The sequence below is a fragment of the Sus scrofa genome, chromosome 10, assembly GCF_054392235.1.
Source record: "Sus scrofa isolate SSC_HxYL_T2T_F1_AM1 chromosome 10, Sscrofa_HxYL_maternal_Yorkshire_Landrace_v2.0, whole genome shotgun sequence".
NCBI lineage: Eukaryota > Metazoa > Chordata > Mammalia > Artiodactyla > Suidae > Sus > Sus scrofa.
In genome coordinates this window covers 79105352-79127330 of record NC_139392.1, presented here as the reverse complement: position 1 = coordinate 79127330, position 21979 = coordinate 79105352, and the positions used below count along the sequence as shown (strand labels likewise).

The window sequence follows — 21979 nt, the reverse complement described above, 5'->3', positions numbered from 1 at the left end:
GCTTAAATTGTGTCCAAAAGATTATTGACCTAAGTGATCATCAGCTCATTAGGATAACAATATGTTAATAGCTCTTTAATAGCCTTTGGAACTGAAAATTTTTAAATTTTAAGTTGGAATTGAAAGATTTGGGGAAATTTTTAGTAGACTGCATATATATGTGGGAGAAACTATACATATACATTTGCAATATTTGTGTGACAACATTTCAAATATAAGATTTGATGTTTTCTATGCAAAAGTGGATTATATTAGGTATATGCAATTGTTGAAACATAAAACTATGACTTGTGGTCTCTGCATTTCAGTATATATAAATTATATTGCAATTTAAACAGATTCTCAAACTGTTAAGGTCATCAAAAGCAAGGAAAGTCTGAGAACCTGTCAGTGCCTAAGGAGACATGAGGATTAAAATAATGTAATATCCTGGATGTGCTCTAAGAACAGAAAAGGGAACATTTTTAAGTGAATGAAATCTAAATGAAATATGTAGTTTAGTTAATAACAATATATCAGTATTGGTTCATTGTGACAAATGTACCTCACTAATGTAAGATGTTAACAATAGGGAAAGCTGGGGCTAGGTATAGGAAAACTTGGCCACTTTCCATAAGCCTGAAACCATTCTAAAATTCTTTAAAAATAGAAACAAGTAGGATGTGGGGGGGGGGATGAATAATATGGCAGTCACCTAAGAACCTACTGGAAGGTCAATAAAATGAAAATGAAAACATCAATATACATTATTTATTTCAAGCAATAAATGTAAATAAGCCATAGAAAGCAAATGTTTTTATTTACTGAACCTTAGCATCAAATATATTACCCTTCTATAGATATACTTTCCCATGATAAAACTGAAGATTATCAGCATTAACCATTAATTTTTTAACTGGGCTATCACATTTAAAAAGAAAAGGTTGTACACATACAAGTGGCAATGGACTGAATAAACAGTATAACTTTTATGTTAGAGTAGCAGATTCCTCATCGTAAATTATCTAATACCAGTGTTCCGTCCTGTTTAACTCCACCATCCATGGGTTACGTACATTCTTTACGTGGGTAAACAGAAACATTCATTTCGTGCCTGCCAAAACATTTTCTTCTCAGATGTGTGTATGTGTGCGCGCAGAGATTGTATGTAAAGAAAACTCGCTTACAAAGCCATCCATGTCTCTGGTAAATATGCGTTTATGCTATAATCCATAATCATTACAATAAAATCCTCTTGGTCATCCTTTTGATACACAGAGAGTCTTCCTCATTTATTGGTATGGGTGCTAACCAGCCCTCGGAGCGGATCGGATGGATGGAGCACAACTGTGAAGCAATGTCTGGTGTCGCCACATCTGGGCCTGGATGCGGGAGGCGGGGACTGCTTTGGTACCCATAGGATGTAGCAGGTACCTTCCTTTGTGTTGCGCAGCTCCATCGAGAACACCCCTTTCGACGACAAATTCCTCTTTTTTTCAGTTAACAGTTCTGGGGCAGGGGATGGTGGGGAGGCCCAGAGCCGACGTAGACCGAGATGAAGATGAGGAAGACCAAGAGCAGAAAGAGGCTGGCTGCTGCGGCGGCCACAGCGAAGACCTCCATCCGCCGCGCAGTCTCCCGCAGCGGGTACTCGCGGGTTGAGGCCAGCGCCGCGTTGCCATGGGAACCGCGGCGGCGCCTCTGCGGAACCCTGCGTTTATTACCGGAGAATTGACCGCGCGGACGCCGCCCCCACCCCTGGGGCTTAGGGACGCGCATCCTCCCCGCTCCCGGTCACCTTGTGCAGAGAAAGCAGAAATCAGACGCGGCGTGAAGGACGCAGTGCAAACGCTTCGTAAGCATTGCCTGATGGCGGAGCCAGACGCCCTTGGTGGAGGCCCACGCGAGATCGGCCGGGACAACCAACCCCTGCTTCCCCGCCGATCCTGCGCGTTTCCCAGGCCCGGGTGCTACGCGGAACGCAGAGAGCCCCCCTCGCTGGCTGGGGCTTCGCCGACACTCTGGAACCCCGCCCGGGGGAGGAACCGCAGCGCAGAGCCCCGCAGATTGGAGACAGAGGCCGGACGTGGGCGTTTTTGATGAACCGTTCCAAAGCCAGGCTGCGTTTTACTCCTCCTCGCCCTCGCCCCGCAGGCTCTGGAAGGGGAGGGAGGGAGCATAAAAGACATTTACCCCGAGTCCTAGTTATTGGAACATGTCCCTAACACGCCGTCTGTCCCGGGTGCTAGAAACATACTGCAGAAAGACAATGTTTGGGTAATTAATAAAGAGACAATAACCCGGCTTCCTTCCAAAACACTCGCTGCCCAGAGCAGTTAAAAACGCTAGGCGGGAGGCCCTGCGAGGTGCGGAGCCCTGCGCGGCCGCCTTCGGCACGACCCGACTGCGCTCCTCCCGGCCGGATTTCCACCGGTCACGTAATTAGGAGAAACGCAGAAGGCAGATGATTCCCCTTTTACTCGTCACACTTTCTCCTCCCCGGTCACTGGCGAAGCCCCTGCCCCGGAGACATCCGGCTCCGCGCCTGGGCCTGAAAAATCTGCCTCAAGGGAGCGAAGGTCTTGTCGCTCCAGGTTATAAATATTAATAAGCTGAAAGGCTCGGGCATAATATCTCCCTTTAATTGCAACTCAACCAAAAATCCAGCCTCCTGCCACTCAGGCCTCACTAAGTCGGGATTGCTGCGGTTTGGTGTCAGGAGACTCCCCCGGCCCAAAGCCGTTCTTTGTATCCGCTGCCCAACATGGAAACCATATGCTGCGCCTCTCGGCATGTTAACATCACCCTCAGATTCGAGCTGACTCCCCTTCGACTTTCATTCGCTCGCCTGCATCCCCCGGCCGCCGGGCGCCCTCTGTTTCTCTCCCTGCCTCCAGGACACCCCGACTCTCTCCAACCCGCCCCCAGCCCCGACCTCACGCTACTGAGGCAGTAGTTTGAAGGGTTTGACAAACTGGGAAGGCCCTTAGCGGGGGGATGGGAAGAGCCTCGGGTTTGACCCGAAGGCACCTGTGGCGGCCTCGCAAGGGCTCAGTCCGCCGGCGGCCAGTGAGCTGTCGGTCGCAGGCCGGGCCTAGGCAGTGGCCCGGGGCGTCGGAATCCCTCCGCCCAGCCGGTCGCTTTCTGCCCCGAGGGCTGCTCCCGGCGCCCCGAAGGAGCGGCGTGCGGTTGAGCAGGGGCTCTGGGTTGCTGGGGGCTGCTGCTCCTGGGCTCAGCGCGTGTTCCCCGGGTCGGAGGTGGGGGTGAGGACATGGGCTTTTGCCCGTCGCCGAGCGTCCTCGCATCGCGCCGCCAAAGGTAAGAACTGGGGTTTCGCCGCGACGCCCGGGATGCCCAGGCCTCCCTGCGGCGGGCTCCGGGGCGGCCGGGCGCTGGGAGTCGCCGGGAAAGGCCGGGCGGGGTGAGGGCTGCTGCCTCCCGGCCCGCGGGCTCCGACGGCGTAGGCCCACACTGCGGCCCGCGCCGCTGCCCGGTGTCCTGGAGGCGCGCAGAGCCGAAAGGAGTCCCTTGCTTGCTCTCCAGGCTGCGGAACCAGCCTCGGGAGGAGGCCCTGCGGAACCCAAGCGCCCGGGCACGGGAGAAGCCCAGCCGCGCTCCTCCCGGGCAAGGGGTGGAGGCTGGGCTCCCTGTCGGGAAGACGCACCGACGGTCCGCTCCACGTGGAAGCCTAGCCATCTTTTCGAGGACTTGGTTGCTCCCATTTCTGAGGCAGCATCGTAGGCCAAGAGGAGCTGCCGCCTTATTTCTTGTTCACGCATTTCCTCTTCCTCGAGCAGCTGGGTGCCAACAAAGAGCCCCCCGTGACAGAGAGTTGCTGTCCACTTCCTAGAGATTATTATATGATCATTTAAAAATATTCATGGTCGTTTACTGGATACATTCCCATTTAAATTGCATCAAGAGGAAAGTTAGAAACGCAAGATAAGGATTTAGGTAAAGCACCACAACAGTTAGCAACTCTTTTACTTTAGTTAAAAGCGGTTAGTTTAGGTAAAGCACTCCAGCAGTTAATTAGTACCCCTTTTACTTTAGTTAAAAAGTGCAGACCCATCAGGGAGGCCCAATCAAAAGACGTTCATAACCTGTGTAGTGTGTGCTCTTCGACCAGACGTGTTGGTTCGTGTGACCTGCGGGGGTCCCTGAGTTTCGTGGATGTTAACTGTCCAGTGTGTGAAATGAGAAAAATCCACCTGGGAAGTCAGATGCTTGAACTGTAACTGTGTGAATCGTAGGTGGTTTCTCCCAGTCACTCCAGTGGCAAGATCAGCTTTTTTGCTGACCAGTTCCCTGTAGCATTAACGTAGGCTCCAGGTTTGGGCAACAAGTAGTTATCTGAGGCTGAGCTGGGGAGGATCCCATTTTGGTGGTCAGGGCAAGGGCATCAGTGCTACCACCATTAACACCGAGGTTTTGCAGCTTCCCCTTTCTACATCCACCCTCCCCCACCCAGGTCACCTGGGTGGGAATAAGCCTGGGAGGAGGTGATGATGAGGGCATGAGCTGGCAGGCAAATGGAGAGGGCGCAGTGGGCATCTGGCAGGCATGGGTTTTATTTATTATTATTGCTGCACCCAGCAGGTGTTGAGTACATGTTAAAAGACTACAAGAAGAGCTACATGAAGACAATGTGGGCTTGGCTTTCCCTAAAGACAAATTTAGCTTGAGCTGCCCAGTTTAGAATCAGGCCTAGAGGCTGCGCAGAATAACATTTCGTTCTATCTTGAACTTTTTCTGCCGTGGTGGGTGGAGGCAGGCAGGGGTGGGAGGTGGGCAGTTGTAAGGGCCTCTTGTCCCTTAGAGCACAGGAAGGCATCTGGAAATATGCTAGTGGGAGTGTTTCTCCGATTGTACTGGGAACTCTTTCATCTCCACCAAGAAGGGTTTCACAAGGCTGAGATAGGCACGTAGACATTGTTCTTTGTTACTGACAGTCCTGGACTCTCTTTCTCACTCCGTGCCCTCCTCCCTAGCCCACCCCCAACACACTCCCAAATCTGCCCTTTTTTGTATTCTGTGTTAAAATTTTTAGCTTGATGAGATCAAAGTCACATACCAACTTGTTTCTCCAAAACCCTGCACACAACCCTGCAAAGTCCTCTCTGGCAGTAAAAGTCTGGAAGGTGTTTTTGAATTCTGCTGGCTCCACCTCATCCTGGCCCTCCCGGATGATGCAACACCAGAGCAGCGCCCAGAAAGCTGCTGGGTCTGTCACCAGCTGGCTGAGTCTAGCCTGGAGGTGCCCGACTGGACAGAAGGAGAACTCTGTTGAGTGATCTTCCCTGAACCCCTGGAGCTGTGACAGGAATCACTACCTTCCGTCTTGGTAGGGCTTTAGAGCAGACAGCATTCTGGCTTGTTCCCTACAATAGCTCCTTGTTATCTGCATTCACAGATGAAGAAACAAGCCCAGATAGGCTAGGTGCTTAGGCCAAGGCCACACGGAGAGGTTGGGAATCTTGTGAGTCTGACCCAGGGCACTTGCTGCCACCCCTGTTTTGTTTTGTTTAGGGTGACACCCTCAGCATATGGAGGTTCCCAGGCTAGGGGTCGAATCAGAGCCATAGCCTCTGGCCTACGCTACAGCCACAGCAATTCGGGATCTGAGCCATGTCTTCGACCTACACCACAGCTCATGGCAATGCCGGATCCTTAACCCACTGAGTGAGGCCAGGGATCGAACTCACGTCCTCATGGATCCTAGTCGGATTCGTTAACCACTGAGCCACGAAGGGAACTCCCAAACCTGTTGTTTTAAAGTCAGCGATAGACAATGTGAACTCTAGTCAGTATTTTACCCTGGAATTCAAATGCATCTCTGCTCTGTTTGGCAAACACATCTGTTAGCGGCAGAGAGATTAGTGGATGCCTAACAAGAAACTGGGTTCAGTCCAGGTAGCAGAGCCACAGACAAGCGAGAGCCAGGCCTTTCCACAGGACATGGCCTTCCAGCTGGAGGACAGTCCCCCAGGAAGTGGAAGCCCCTTTTTACAAAGACAGGGGCAGGACAGGGGCAGTGATGGGTGCCCCTGTGTCTCCTCTTGCCTCCCTTCCGCCTTCCTGGCTCACTGGACACAGGCCCAGGCAGCTGGCCTTGATGGTCAGTGCAGGCCGTGGACTAGGGCGTTTCTTTTTCTCCCCAGAAGCTGCAAGGTGTGACGTTTATTAGCCCTAGACGGTCAACAGCCTCAGACCTATAATGCCTCCTGAGTTTTATGTGGCATAGACGCCCAGACACACCCACCATTCACACTCCCAAACAACCAATCTAATCTACACCTCTCACCTGGTTAGGTCTTGCGACAATGAGACTGGGATCTAAAAGAATTAAATGTAGTCTTTCTCTTTTTTGCTTGGATTTTCCTACTTGCTACTTAGAGTTGCTCGTTTTCTCAGCCCAGAGGCATGAAAAATATTGGAATGAGGTAGGAAAGTGTATCACAAAAAAGAAAATGACATCTTTTTGGATTGATAGGACTGGCGTTAACAAGCATTTGAAGATTTTTGTAAACAGCTTATAAATGTATGAAAATTACAGCTCAGCTGCTGTTCACCAAAGCAGTGAGTCTGACTGGAAATGGGAGCCGACATTGATGAACACTTAACTAATTACCTGGCCACTGTGCTAAGCGCTTGACACCCACCACTCACCTACACGACAACCCTACATATGGAGCAGTGATTGTAGCCATACCAGCTTTACAGGTGGGAACATTGAGGCGCAGAGCAGTTCTATAAAGGTGCTAGTAAATAGCAGAGTCAGAATCTGACTAAATTTTGCTCACTTGTGAATTAGTGCGAGCCATCAATCAAACAGGTTTAGCTGGTTTCACCAAAGTTATGGTCACTAATGCCAAGTGGCTTCATTTGAAAGTCAAGTCTTCACTCTCCCAGCAGGAACACATTTCAAGTTTTTTTCGCCTCCTTCCTCCCTGCCCTGCCCCTTCCCCCTTGCACCTACAATGCCAGTGGTTGAGTCTCCAAGAAGGTGGTAGGTGGTTAAAAAGGGGAGGGTTTGTTGCCATTTATTCCTCTTGTAACCTGTATCCCAAATGGCTCTGAATTCAGCTGGGCTCAAGTATGCAAAGAAAACACCTGTTTTTACCAGCCAATCAGGTCTGCCTTAGGTCAATGACAGTAGTGCCTTCTATACATTTGCATGTATTTGGTCTACAAAGCATATTCACACACCTCTCATTTTCGATGTTTCCGCTTGGCTCTTGGGGCTTTATCTCAAAATATGGAATGGAAGGCAGGCTCCTTTGTTAAGAAGATCCCAGGCCAGGCCAGACTGCCCCAGAGAGAACCCAGTGACTAGCTATGCCGTCTTGGAAGGAGAAAAATGTAAATATGCCAGGCTTGAGATCAAAAGAAGGCCGTCTTATCCAGACACATTCTTCCAGGGTTTCCCCTTTATTACAGCTTGTACTGCTTGTTCACAGTTCAGCATGTTTTCCCTAGATTGTTCTCATCCTAAATCGGAGTTCAGAAACTGCGCTCTATGGGCTAACCTGCGGCACAGTGCAGAGAAGGTTTCTGCTGCTTCTGTCCTAACACATCCATTTTGCACTTGGTTAACATGCAGCCAAGAGACTGAATCCAGGGTGTCAGAGTAATTTCTCCAGAAAGGGGTGTGTGTTTGTAAAATTTTCAGACTCCTTTTTTCTCTTCCCTTCTTTTTCCCCCATCTTTGGCGAGACAGAAGGTGGGATGATCCACACTCAGGTTTCTTCCTAGGAGTAGAATCATCAAGTTAGGTCCCATGTGCATTTGCGCTTTTTTGCTGCGTCTGCTCTATTAGGACCCTTCTAGCTCCCCGAGCACCCCTGCTTTTTCTGCAGGGCAGAACGAGGGTGAGGTTAGTGGGGTATGTGCCTTGTGCACACATTTTCAGGAGGTGATCGAAATAAATATTTGAATGCAGTATTTTTTTAAAAATCAACACTCACCCCCCCATGAACAAATAATAAAACTTTTCAATAGAAACAGTATAACTGACATTTCCTTTTGCCTCAAGCTTCAGTATGACTTGTCATAGCACTGCTTTCTTATTTATCTTTCTCTTAAATCAGAGGAAATGAGAGAGGCAGCAGGGATAAAGCTAACTGAAATCCATGTAATAAACCAGAGAAACGAGATGTGAACCAAATGAAACCAAAAGTAAAATAATGTGTTGAAAACAAGAGTAAGAGAATGAGAGGGACTGCCTAGATTAATATATACATGGCTTTTTTTATCAATGTCAAAGATTTTTAGCAAGAACTGTTTGACTCAAGCTATTATCTTGTTACGGTAATTATTAAAAACCTTGTTACCGTTCAAAATGTTTTTAAACACGTGTATACTTCCCTTAGTTTTTCAGACTTTTTTTTTTTTACTCTGTGTTTTTAGATTGCTGTATTTTTCAAAGCACTTGGGGGGAGGGGCGTATTTTTCATTTATTCTCACATCAAGGAGGGAGAGAGGACATGTTATCGCTTCTCAGAAAAATGAGGAGGTGGAATTTGGGCAGGAAAAAGAAAAGCTGTCTGCTGAGTGCCAGGCGTTGAGCTACATGCTTTACATGTGTTTTCTTATTTATTTCCTAGATAACCCTGAGTTATGGATATGATCAGCTCTTTTTTACAGATCAAGAAACTGAAATCCAAGAGGATTAGTTAATTAGCTAGTAATACTCGCAGAATGTTTATTTGCTGAAAAGCATATGGTATCATTGTTGTCAATATGGTACTTTTGGTTGTTAGTAAAACTTCTAAAAGGCTAATTAGACCAAGAAGTTATAGTCCAACAGCTCCCAATAGCGTATAGCACTAAAAATTTTTTATACCTCCATATTGAGTCAGAGTAACTCTTAAGACTCTCTCTCTGCCTCTTCTGAAGAGTCTATATGTATCTATGCCAGAGTGAGTCTACTTCTAAAGTGCTAGTTTGATAGAAATACAGAGATTCTTTTAAAGTGAAAATATTTTGAATTAAGTAGATGTAAATGATTGGTTAGGAAAGGGTTTTGGTCTTTTTAATATAGTAAACCCGTGCCTGAGAAAATGAAACATTAGCTTGTTTCAATTTTATTTTTTGGTCTTTAATTAATAATAATATAGTCTGCCACTTTTTAAGCACTTACAGAGTGCCAGGCACCATGCTGGCACTTTTAAAAGTACATATGATTCCACGTCAGGCTTACAGAAGCCCCAGGAGATAGGTTTTATTAACCTTATTTCGCAAAGCTGGAATCTGAGGCGTCGAGTGGTGGTGGCAGACCCAGGAAGGGGCTGAGCTGGGATTCAGAGTCAGCGCAGCCTGCCTCCGCATGGGTTCCCAGTCACCCCGTGACAGTCGAGGCTGCCACGCCTCTACATTTAGTCTTTTATTGATCAATTTCCAGCGAAGAAAAAAATCTTTATGGCTCTTCCCAACCAGTCATATTGGGGTTGCAAGTGTGTATAATCCTCCCAGTAATGAAGAAAGCACCAGTCTCACCTTCACCTTGATAACCTTGGATGTTGTTATTACCTGTGTGTGTGTGTCATTACCTTAAAAAGATGCTCCGCCAGCAGGTGTAAAATCACATCATAGGGTTGTTCTAATGTGTATTTCTCTGATTACAAATGAAGACATGTATTTTTGAAACATTTGCTAATTTACCTTTCCTCTTTTATGTCAATTATGGTTAATATACTTTGTCCATTTCCTTATTGGAGTCAATATTTTTCTTATGAATTTGATGATCTCTTTATATTTTATACATAAAAATCCTCATCTTTCAGAGCTGATCAATATATTGTCCTAGCCTGCGGTTGACTTGGTGATTTTTTTTGTAGCGTACGTTAAAAAAAAAAAAATAGTTTCATGATGTAAGTGATCAGCTTTGCAGCGCTGCCAGATGACTCAGTATTAATTATCAAACTGATTGAAGTTGATCACTGGAAGTTAATTAAGGGTGGACTTCCTCAACTCTTAACAGGTCAAGCTCAAGTATGAACATACTTCTGTCATTTTCCATTCCTGCAGAGACCCTTAAACAGTCATGTAACAAGTAAGAAACCAGCATAGCCATCTCTGATTTTTATGTTTTTAGCTGTAAAAACATTTTAAAGCAAAACCATGTTTCATTCAGGTCAACATGAGTGACCTGAAGGATCGATTATGCAGTTAACTCAGGTTTAGTCTTTGCTTGCGTCTCCGTGGACTTTCCCAAGATGGAAAAGAAAAATGTTCTGTCATCTTACTAGGTAGTCAGACAGCCTCTGGGGACTACACAGGACTGTCCTCCCCTCATTATAAAGGCTTTCTAAGGTGGAAATACCAGTACATCAGAGTCATTTTTTTCTAATTTAATATAATCTCTGACTATATGCCTTAAATATGTGCATTTTAGCAAGCAGCTGCCCCCCCCCCCCCAGTTGCATTTTTTAAGGTTTATTCATGGAGGCTTTTTATTTTTGTTTTTGTATTTTTTTACAGATCTGCTCATGGGTAGTTAACCAGGGCCCAGGAACACACCCATGGGGTGGAGACAAGTGGCCTGCTCAGAAGGTGTTCCTCTCCCTCGGCCGAATTCCCCTCCCTCCCACACAAAGACCCAGTTCTGTCAAGGTTCCCCCTGGATCACTCTCAGCGCTCCAGGGGCCCTAAGAGCAACACTAGCCGTAGGGCCACGATGGGCCACCAGTAGCCCGAGCTGGCGTGATGAGTGAATCACCATTCCTCACTTTTTCCTTTTTAATGTAGGAAAATCTTGAGAGGTTCCCTCCCCCCCATCCCCCTGCAAATATATAGAGGACGAATCTAAATATAAAAATAAGTCAAGAAAATAAGGCGTTTCTAGAGCAGTTTCTGTACTTTGTGCCGGCGGTCCCTGGCCGTTGTCTTCATGGCACCGTCAGCATTTGCCCCTCCCCTCCTTCCTTTCCAGAAAAGTGGCCAGAAGCAGGGGCCCCTCGTTTTTCCTGGAGCCCATCAGCTTTTATCAAGGCTTTGCCGCCAGCAAGAGGTTCTGCACTCTTAGCGCGTCTGAAGGCTTGCTGAGGCAAAGTTACAAAAATACAAGTGAGTTGGTACAGGTTATATTTTACTTCCAGCGGATGCCACGAAATAGTGCAAAGCACAGTAGCTTCAGAAAACAGGATATCCTTGGACCATGAAGTTAATTTGACCCATGTGGTGTCTAGAGTACCAGAGAGTCGTGCTGAGACAGGTTTGCTGCCAGTGTCCGTGGCCCCCTCATTTTCTGCTGTGCTGCACTCTATAATCGATTTATCCTTTGGCCTTCCTTTTCCAATTTTGATGTCTTTACAGATACTTTCTTCCTGAAATGTGCCAACAAGCTGACTCTATACCTGGGGCTTGAAATGTCTTTTAAATTAAAACTCTCCACACTCACCTATCAGAGCAGCTTACAAAGCCCTTTTTGAGAAAGAGGAGTCAGAAACTGTGTCCTCTGCTGAATGGTGCATTTTCCTTTTTTAAGAAAGTCAGTTTATTTGAAACCAAAGTATTCTTTATATTTTTAAAAATTCACCTTACATGAAGGGAGGGGGGAAGCCCTTATGGTAAAGACCCAGAAAAACTCTCCAGGAGGAAAAAGGGAACTACCTTGTAGCTCTTCAGGTTTGAATTTGGCAGCCAAATATTTGTCTCATCCAAATAGTTGTTTCAGTCTCTTGACGACATTCTTGCACCTCAGGTTTGTGGGCAACCTCGTTAGCAGCGCTCAGCAATTTAGGAAGAAGACCAGAACCTTCCGCTCGTGTTCTCTGAGGTCACGTAGATGAGAGCCTTTTCTGTCACAGGCGTTCTTCAAAACAAGTTCAAGTGTCCCTGGAAAACACGATGCATGCCACATGGATGTGATTGTTAATAGTTTTTAAATGGAATGGAAGGACCCTTGTTTCGTGAATTCAGTCAGCCCTTCCCGAGACGCCTGCTACATGCCTGCTGCGCGCCTCGCCTGCAAGAAACATCCTTCTGTCACCCGGTCCTTGCTAAACCAGAGGACTTGGACCTCACCCTCGTGCCTGCCATTTCCTGAGCTCGTAGCCCGCATGGAGCTCCATGCCAAGCACTCCACACATACAGCTTTATTTTATTTTATTTATTTTGTCTTTTTGTCTTTTCTAGGGCCGCTCCCGCAGCATATGGAGGTTCCTAGGCCAGGGGTATAATCGGAGCTGTAGCTGCCAGCCTCTGCCACAGCCACAGCCACAGCAACGCCAGAGCTTCGACCTACACCGCAGCTCACAGCAACACTGGATCCTTAACCCACTGAGCGAGGCCAGGGATTGAACCCGCAACCTCATGGTTCCTAATCAGATTCGTTAACCACTGAGCCACGACAGGAACTGTGATATAGCTTCATTTAATATTCAGAACTAGGAACCATGAGGTTGCGGGTTCGGTCCCTGCCCTTGCTCAGTGAGTTAACGATCTGGCATTGCCGTGAGCTGTGGTGTAGGTTGCAGACGTGGCTCGGATTGCGCGTTGCTGTGGCTCTGGCGTAGGCTGGTGGCTACAGCTCCAATTCGACCCCTAGCCTGGGAACCTCCATATGCCGCGGGAGCGGCCCAAGAAAATAGCAACAATAACAACAACAACAAAGACAACAAAGACAAAAAAAAAAAAAAATTCAGAACACTGTCTGGGTAGGTGTTAGAACTCTCATTTTAAACACCTGGGGAGCGAGCCTTTCAGGGCTTCTCTTTCTCCAGCTGGTAGCAGTGGCGCTGGAGTTGGCCCCACTTGGCTGAACTCCAGGTTTGGCTCTGGAATCTCTTGGTCCCTGACAAGTTCTCCTTCCAGAGACTACTGAGAATGGCATAAAGATAAGAGGGTTGAAACGGAGGAAATCAAGGAAAGTGTGAACTAAAGTCACTTGATGGCCTTTCCTGCCTGTTTGTGGCTGCAGATTTATTTTTAGATCATATTATTTCACCCGAGTGTTGCCTATTTATTCACTAAGTCATCAGTCTTTAATTTAAAATTGTAGTAAATGTATTGTTCCAGGCCTCCGATCATCAGTCCCCACTGGTCTCTTACACCTTGCAACTTCCCAGGATTTAGGGAAACCTGACCCACCGCCTCCAAGGAGCCCTTCTGGATCACTCAGCACAACCACCTGTATCACGTGCTCCTCCCAAACTGTTTTGCCCTGTGGGACCAGGGCAGGGCCTCTCTCCTCCACTGCTTTTGTAGTCTCTCTGGTGCCTCGCATGTGGTATGTTCCTAATAAATATTTGCTGACTGTAGGAACACCACTTACTGCTTTTGAGCAAGCACAGAGGTGAAAAGAGCCGAGTAGTTTCACAGTGTGTCAAGTTCTCTGAGCATACCAGGACCTCGGCTGGTGAAAAGGCTCTCCCAAAAATCATTGTCAGTTTGTTGATCCCCCAAAGGGGCTGGCCTGATAGAAGTGAAGTCCATTGTTCATAAAGACCAGATAAAACTTTTATTTAGAAAATGCATTAGCAAAGTCACCGTAAAATTCCTAATGGCCAGGAAGCACAGAAAATCACAGTTTAAATTCCTTTAGCAAGTTCCTGTTGTGGTTCAGTGGGTTAAGAACCCAGTGTTGTCTCTGTGAGGATGCAAGTTCGACCCCTGGCCTCACTCAGTGGGTTAAGGACCCCAGCATTGCCACAAGCTGCAGTGTAGGTCACAGACATGGCTTGGATCTGGCATGGCTGTGGCATAGTCCAACAGCTGAAGCTCCGATTCGGATCCTAGCCTGGAAACTTCCATATGCCATAGGTGCAGCCGTAAAAAGAGAAAAATAATAATAAAATATAAACCTGTCACCAGCAGCCAGATGCCAGAGCCTGTCGGAGAAACTCTGTGTCACTTTGGAAACAGATTGCTCTCTGTCACAGGGTGTTCTTCCCTGGGCCCATCCCTGAAGACTAGGAGATGCGTGACATCTCAAAACCATTTGTCATTTGACTGTACCAAAGTTTCCCTTTAATTTTGAGGGTATTTTGAAGCTATGGAGAGTCCCACCTATGAAAAGGACTGTTTGTCACAGCAGTTTTTTGGTGAGAGGTAAAATATATTTGAAAATCAACTCCAGTTACATCATTTCATGTAATTGGGGGTTTTGCTCATGGCAGGCATGTTGTGAGTCACATGGAGGAGACTGCACCTCATTTCTTTGTCATAAAGACTTCCCAAATCTGGCCTTAACTGCCAAGCGTATCACTGTTCAATCAACATAATGGGGAAGTAAGAGTTGCCACACTAAAAATACGCCAGGGCATTCCAGGAGGCTGATGGAGCAGTGATGAGATAAAGAAAACCGTGGGCTGGGGGAATGAATGAAACTCACAACCCATCTGTCAATTACAGACATTTATTCGGCCCTTGCTGTTTGCCAGGTGCTATGGAATACAGAAGCAATACGAAGCAATACGTCGTTTTGTGCAGAAGCAATACGAAGTTGACCTAGCAACTGCTGTTCCCAAGATCACGGCCAGCAGAGTGCGCCCTGAGTGGGGAGGGGTGCTGTGATGGACGTGAGTGGCTCATGGACCTTGAAAAATTCCACAGATTCCCTTCCGAAGGCCAGCTTCTTTGAGCCCCTGTTCATGAATCTCACACTTCAAAATCACATGTCAGTAGACTGTTGATCCTTTTAGGCACCTGGTGTCCCTGAGCAGTCCTATTTAGGAAACACAGCACTACATTTGGGGGGGGGGGGTTTTGCTCAAATGAAACATCAGCTCATGGATGAAACTTAAGCGGGATAAATGTTCGACCTAGAAATAAAACCTTACTAAACAAGAGAAAGCATGGCATGATAGAAAGAATACAGCTGTTAGAGGCAGACACCTAGGCTTGAATCCTTGCCTCAGCTGTGTGACAAAGGGTGGATTTCTCAGCCGGGCACATTGTCGTTGTAGCTATGCTGTGATGATTATGATATCATCCATGAAAGCACTTAATTCATGGGAGCAACTGTCCCCAAAAGGAAGACACTCACGTTGCTCGGATGGTACATCTGGGGGCTCTCAGGGAAGCAGCGGCACCGGGAGCGATTTGGAAGAAAGGATTTATTATAGGGATTAGATGAATCCAGGCTGCTGCTGCCTAAGCCATCGGTGATCCCCAAGTCCTGATAGATGAGCAGGGCTGGCAGTTGGGAAGAAGATCTGGAGACAGATGGCAGAGAGTGAAGACCAACTGGAGCGCACAGGGACAAACCAAAATCTCTCTGCCTTTTCTCTCACTGACCACAACTGGGAGTCCCAGGAGGCCTGCAGGGTAGCTGGTACCCTTCACCTTGGAACAGCGTGCACACCTAGCCCAGGCCTCAGAGGAGTCGAGGCAAGTGAGCTTGTGGGAGCCACAGGAGCGCCTGCAGGGGCCTCTCCACCCTGACAAGGTGAGCCAACAGGTCACCAGCAGGCGCTGCAAGGCCCTTGCTGTCCTACCCAGACCCTCAGGGTGTCTTGGCTGCCACTTGGCTTCCGCCTTTCTAATCTGGTGCACATTTCTCCTAGCCAGATCTCACCGGGACCTTGCTGGAAAGGAGGTTCAGGGGAACCATGTCAGGTTCACTCAGCTGACCCAAAACTAGCCTCACAGATGGGAAGCACGTGTTGCTCTGCAGCCACAGAACAGGCTTCTCTGCCCTTCTGTGGTCTTGCATCCCTCCTTGCCCTGCCCCATCCCACTCAGACCCTTCGAACTTGGACAGCTCTCTGTGGAGTCCTTCCTTGGTCACATGGACACTCTGTTAGGTCCAGGGGACAAGACTGTGAGATAAAACAGCTGTTTTAACAGACTACCCTTGTGACATTAATTTAGTGACCACACACATAAATGTACACGTCCAGCTATAGTCAAGGCCCCAGCAGAGAGCACACGTGGTCTCTTGAGAAGACACAGAAGGAGGATTTCGCCGAACCTAAGAAAACACCTGGAAACCCAGAGATTAAAGTATCACTTCTCTCTCAACCTCCAGAGTCGTCTGAAGCACCGATAATGCTGTTGATTCTCATCAGCTCCTGTGGGTTAGTCTCAGACCACCGGCATCCCTGATGCGTAGCCCTCATAGTGGACCAAAATAATGGTCGCCAAAGATGATATCAAGATCTGAAGAAACTTCTCAGAGTTGCGTTATTCAACGAGTTCATTTCTTAGGGAATTCCAGTTCATGTTCCAGTGGCAAGCTGAGTCGTGGAGAAGGGGACAGGAATGGAACGTTCATGTGGTGTCCCCCACGTTGCTTACCCCGGGGGTCAGTGGGACATCCCACTGATTGACTCATTTTGCAAAGGTAAGACCCGGTACAACTCAAATTACTGTACAAGAGTGGCACCTCCGTTGCCTATTTAAATATGCTCCAACTTTTGCAAGTGATGATCTGCTTTTTCCAAGGTTGCATCCAAGTACTGACATAATGCATGTCAGCCACTTACTTTTCTTGTTCTCTCTCTGCAGCATAGTCCCTGCCCCATGGCATGCTCCATAAGCAGAGGCTGCTATAACAAAATACTGTAGATCAGGTGGTTTGGACACAGCAGGAATTTGTTTCTCACAGTTCTGGAGGCTGGCAAGTCCAAGATCAAGCTGTGGGCCGGTTCAGTGTCTGGCGAGAGCCACTTCCAGGTTCTCACTGCAGCCTAACATGGAGGAAGGTGTGAGGGATCTCTCTAGGGTCTCTTTTATAAGGACACTAATCCCATTCATGAGGGCGGAGCCCTCCCAAAGGCCCCACTTCTTAATACCATCACATTGGGGGTTAGGTTTCACCATATGCACTCTGTGGGGACACAGATGTTTAGTCTACAGCGGTGAGTATTAGTTGAATGAATGAATCCATCCAAATGATGCCTTGGATGTCAGGGTCTGCCTGGCATGTCAGCTGGCTACACTGTAGCAAGTGTTTCACCTTCTTTCCACAGTAGGAAGAGTGTAAAAGGTTTTACACTTGAGCCAGGATTTGCCCAAATTAAAATCTTCCTGTGTCTGGTATATATTTGGTCTGACTACAGATTTGGCTTTGACCTTCAGCTTGTTTTGTTTTTTGTTTTTTGGGTTTGTCTTTCTAGGGCCGCACCTGCGGCACATGGAGGTTCCCAGGCTAGGGGTCAAATCAGAGCTGTAGCTGCCAGCCTACACCACAGCCACAGCCATGCCATATCCAAGCCGTGTCTGCAGTCTACACCACAGCTCACAGCAATGCCCGATCCTTAACCCACTGAGCGAGGCCAGGGATGGAACCTGCGTCCTCACGGACACGAGTGAGATTCGTTTCCACTGAGCCACGACGGGAACTCCTGACCTTCAGCTCTCTAGTGACCTTTGGGTTCTCCAGACCTGGGTGGGGAGAGTTGTCCAGCATTGACTCATCTCGAAGTCACCAACTCTGACTCTTATTGGCCCCCACACCCACCTTGACCCTTTGGTTTGCCCTGTGCCCGGTTTGCAGAGATTCACCTTTCTGTTTCTCACTCCCACTTCCCACTTCCCATTCGCCACGTGACTACAGTTGTCGGACCTCCTGTAGCAAATGAGGGCCAGCAAGGCAGCCAAGGGCCTGTAGGCTGCAAGACCACATGTGTGGGTCCACGGTAGGTGCTGCTGAATGGTGCTGTCACAGACATTCCAGAAGTGGCTTTCTAGGGCTACACTGATGAGAGGCAGAGTGAAGGGGCCAGTTCTAGTCCTTAAAATTCTTTTGAAATTTGATGCTAGTCTCATCTTCTGGGTAATACTTTTGCTGAGAAAAAAAAAAAAAAGACTTTTTTTTTTCTGATTAGAAAAGTAAAACAGGCTCACCATAGATAATTTGGAAAACATTCGAAATCTATCATCCAGGGACTTACTGACTGGAGATAATCATGGTTAACACTTAGACCCTGTTTGGGTGCCACAGGTAGGAGCCTTGCCTTTTGGTTACCTAGTGTCATCTAAGCCACAAGTCTTTCTAATTAGGAATGCCGGTCCTTCCCAGGCAAGGCACTGCCCTCCCTGTCTCCTGTAAACAGCCCCAGAGCTGGGCATTACAGTCCCACTGCTGTCAGAGCATCTTCTTAGAGCAGAAGATCTCATCCTGTTGCTCCCTGCTGAGGTCACCCGCTTCTTGAAAGGAGGACTTTGCAAAGTTCTGCTCAGCGGCTCGCAGATGCCTTGGTAGCAGTGAGTGAGGGGCCGCGGGCTAGGACAGGGTCATTCCCAGTGAGAGGACAGACGGTACCCTCTGAACGATTGCATCTGTGATCTGTCCTCACAGGACCCAGGCTGCCTCTCCCGCTGGCCACATCCTCCAGGAATAACCACCTTCCCATCTCATGCTAGGAAATCCCCACCCAAAAGTCCCACGTGTGGAAGATTCTGTGAAGACGCCCCCACCCTTGTCAGGCAGTGTGGGCCGTATCGCTGGTTCAGACAGCTGGTGACAGTGTGCAGTGGGTGTGAGTGAGGGACACAGGGCTGTCGGCCAAGTGGCACCCTATTCTCTTGTTTTGGTGGCTGTCACCATTGCCTTTGGTTTATAAACTGCTAGAGCAAACATAAAACACTGTAAATTCAAATACACTCGAGGATTCCTAGACCAGACCGGGACTGGGGGGCGGTGGTGGTAGGGGGAGGGGGACTGGTCCAGAGTCTCTGCAAAGAGTGCTGTGTCTGGAGGGGCCTCATCTGGTCCTTTTGCTGGTGAACTCCCCAGGGAGGGACCACAGCCTCAGACCCGCACCCCATTTCCCGGCCTGTCTGTCCTCTCTTCCAGCGTCACCGGCTCAGCTTCTTTCTTTCTCCTCTGGCCTCGCTCGGAATGGAAAGCAGCTGGCCAGCCTCCTTCCTCCTGGTTCCCGAGTTCTGCCCTTTTGCGTTTTCCCTCCATAGCTCGTGGCCCTTCGTTGCTTCCCCAGCATCCAAGGTACCGTGTCAGCAGGAAAACTCATTACCTGCCTGCCTGGTTCCGCTGTCTCAGCTCCTTCTTGGAAGCAGGTGGCGTCTCCATGATGAATACATTAAAGAGAAAAAAGAAAGAAAACATTCCTGGGTTGTTGTTAGACCGGCTTCTTACTGGAGACACAGTCCTTCTTCAAGGTAAGTAGCTCCTAAACCACAAGAAGGAGCTTCCTATGGAGAAAATAGTTTTTCTTCTGATATTGTCAGAGGCCTAGGTTGAAAGGTGTACATTGCAGAATAAATTAATTAGGCAGCTAAGGCAGGTGTAAGTACTGTTTAGCTATGCAGATGCAAAGGTGTTTCTTCCTGGTTGGATGACATCCAGGATGGTAGAGGCAGGGGGTGCAAAAAGTGGCATCGAGGAGACCTGTGTCCCCCTCTCCCTCTCTCCCCTCCCCCGCCCCACCCCTGGGGCAGCATGGCCAGGGCGCTGAGCTGGGCGCAGAAAAGTGACAGCCAGTAACTCAGGAAGAAACCGTCAGCAGTTAGTGGTGGCGGAGTGGTTGTGCCAACATGAGGGCCTGGCAGGGATGTCTGAGGGGAGGAGCTTGGTGTGAAGAAGGAGCACTTCCAAATGTGGTGTCTAAATTAAAACGTTAATTTCGGTGCCTTTTGACGAAGTGCTGTCACTTCCCTTGGGCCCTTCCCAAATCTGGGCCGCAAGGATGGACTAAGAGTGAAAGGAGAAGAGGGGAGCGAGGAGCAAGAGAGGGAAGAAGAGAACTCAGAGGTTTACGAAGTAAATGAAAAATTACTTGGCGAAATTCGACTAGGCCCACAAGGTCTTCGACTGCTGGGAAGTGCCAGTTTGTACCAGGTCGTTTAGGTTGTTAAACCAACTGTCACTGGAGAGGAAAGAAAGAGCTGTTTAAATTTTGGCAGCTTGATAGACTTTTTTAAAACCTCTTTTGCAGGGTTGATTTTAACATAAATCTTGAGCAGGCCAAACATGTAAAACACCACTCAGGCCATTACAGTTATGTCAAGGTTCTATTTTCTCCCGCCAGCAGGCTCTCACTCTCTGCTGATGTTCTATGCGTCTGCCAAAACCATATAAAAATCATTCATGGAGAAAAGTTCCCAGCGCCAGCAGCCAATGCAGTCCCTTCCCGATCTGAAGTTTAACGCTGGCCTGGAGACTGGTGAGGACTGGATGTTGGGGAAGATCCTGAGTGAGGAAAGCTTGAAGGGAAGATGAATGTATTCAGTGTCTAGCGGTCCCCGCCCCGGGGGGAAGGACGCACACCCTTCACTTCATCACAGCTAAAGCTGAAAAGAGACACAAGTTTGTGATATTTCTCAGTGACGTATACCTTCTCATCTGTCTGGAGTTGTTTTCTGCCAACAAGGAGATGCTGCTTAAAAAAGCCCAACCCAGGAAACCCTGGCAGTTTGCAGTCATCAGTACTTAATATCTGCGCTTTCCCGGTACAAGACATCCTGTCTCCCTTTCCTCCTTAAAAAGTAGGAGTTACAGAGAGGGTCAGAGGGAAAAATGCTTGTCTGTAGTAAGGAATGGCTTTGATGAGACGCACACGCACACGCACTGCCCATGGCATTTAGAGTCACACAAACTTGCCTTGAGCCGACAGTCCTACGGTGACATGGGCCATATATTCAAGACCTTTGAGACAGATAAGAATTCTGAAGTCCCCCGTGATTACACTGTGAGAGGAAGCCTTTGTTTAGCTCTTGGCAGTGTTCACAGGACAATGGGCTGCCAGTGATATATGCAAATGTGTCCTTTCCCCATTACTGGACGTGACCTTTATGATTAGATTGGAAGAGCAACATCAATTCCTGGGTTAATAGGACTTATTGGCCTAAAGGGAGGGAGCATGTTCTCCTGGCAAGCCTGAAAAACTCAGAATCAGACCCACCAAATTCTCATCTTCATCACAGCCCCAGGGTTCTTGTGTGGCTAGAGAAATCCTTCACCTTCTGTGCCTTGTTTGTTCTTCGGAAATCAGGGGAAAGCACCTTTCTCAGGAGCCTTAGGAGCCTTTAATAAGAGTTTAAAAGTCAGAAGAGATGGCATAAATGCTATCACGATGTTTCAGATCTCCTTGCAGGACCCTTTTCAGATTATTCCTAACCTCCAGTGCCATGGGCTAATTCCAGCCAGCTTCAGAGACAACCGTATCCATAAGAATCATCATGAAACAGAGTTAAGGGTTACTGATTATCCGCAAAAACTGTTCCATTGCAGTTACACACAAAAAATGCGAGAAGGTGACTTTCCTGGAGGAGTGATACAGCCTCACCAAGCAGCACCCCTGCTCCAGCCACCCCTCAAATCAGCTTTCCCCTCACTTCAGAAGCAATGGATTTAGCTGTAATGTTACTGCTCTGTCTATACTCATCATGGTTATTTATCTGCTCTGTGATAACACTTTACATTAAAAAAAAAAAAGCCTTAAAATAACTTGACCAGATTCTCCAAGTCAACATGTATTAAAAATCAGGGGGAGAAAGACAGACTAACTTAAAGACACAGAACAGAGCTAGCGTGTGCTGACAAGTACCTACAGTCACCGACAAAGCAAGCAGAGATGGATGTGGGTACATTTTTTAGTAACTTCAAAAAAAAAAAAAATTAAAAGTAGTGTTATCATTTAAAGGAAGAAGGTGTCAGATCCTCTAACAAAGAGGGGACTCCCCATACTTCTAGTTAAAAAAGTAGACAAGGTTTGCAACTGCATGAATAGTTACACACTTTACATTTAACTGTTTGCAAATGTAGAGCTCTACTGAAGTGTAAGGGTCAGAAGAAGCTGGCATCACCTTGTTACAATGTTCTCTGTGAAAGAGGCATCTGGCTGGGTTTCCCACTCACAGGGCTAAAACGGTTAAGCATTTAATTGCTTAGAAAGTAATCCTATTATTTCAGATTTTTGTGCATAATGAATTCTTTTTTTCCTCTAGTTTGAGAACTTATGAAGGGCAAGTGAGATCCTCTGGTAAATTTATTTTTGAAAAGGCCCTCGACAGATGTTGTAACATCTAAGCAGCATCGGTCTCAGGCAGAGGCTCTGAGCAGCAGATCGGGGCGGTGGGGGGGGGGGGGTTG

General features: G+C 47.7%; 1 protein-coding gene and 1 long non-coding RNA gene across 6 annotated transcripts in view; both read left to right on the top strand.

The window, feature by feature from the left end:
- LOC146399544 (uncharacterized) overlaps positions 1–21979 on the top strand; it is a 345027-nt gene that overhangs the window by 189349 nt on the left and 133699 nt on the right. The gene's annotated exons all lie outside the window — the stretch shown is intronic.
- LOC100520629 (uncharacterized) lies at positions 1418–21505 on the top strand. 5 transcript variants are annotated; one of them, XM_084980429.1, is made up of 5 exons: positions 3131–3297; positions 14364–15370; positions 15953–16267; positions 18841–19047; positions 19917–21322. In XM_084980429.1, the coding sequence occupies exons 3-5, from the start codon at positions 16186–16188 to the stop codon at positions 19964–19966; spliced, it is 339 nt and encodes a 112-aa protein (XP_084836555.1). In that variant the 5' UTR covers positions 3131–3297; positions 14364–15370; positions 15953–16185; the 3' UTR covers positions 19967–21322. The 5 variants fall into 5 exon arrangements, with proteins under 5 accessions (XP_084836553.1, XP_084836552.1, XP_084836551.1 ...); XM_084980428.1 differs by having other exon boundaries at positions 14364–16267; positions 19917–21505; XM_084980427.1 differs by lacking the exon at positions 19917–21322 and having other exon boundaries at positions 1418–3297; positions 14364–16267; positions 18867–18991.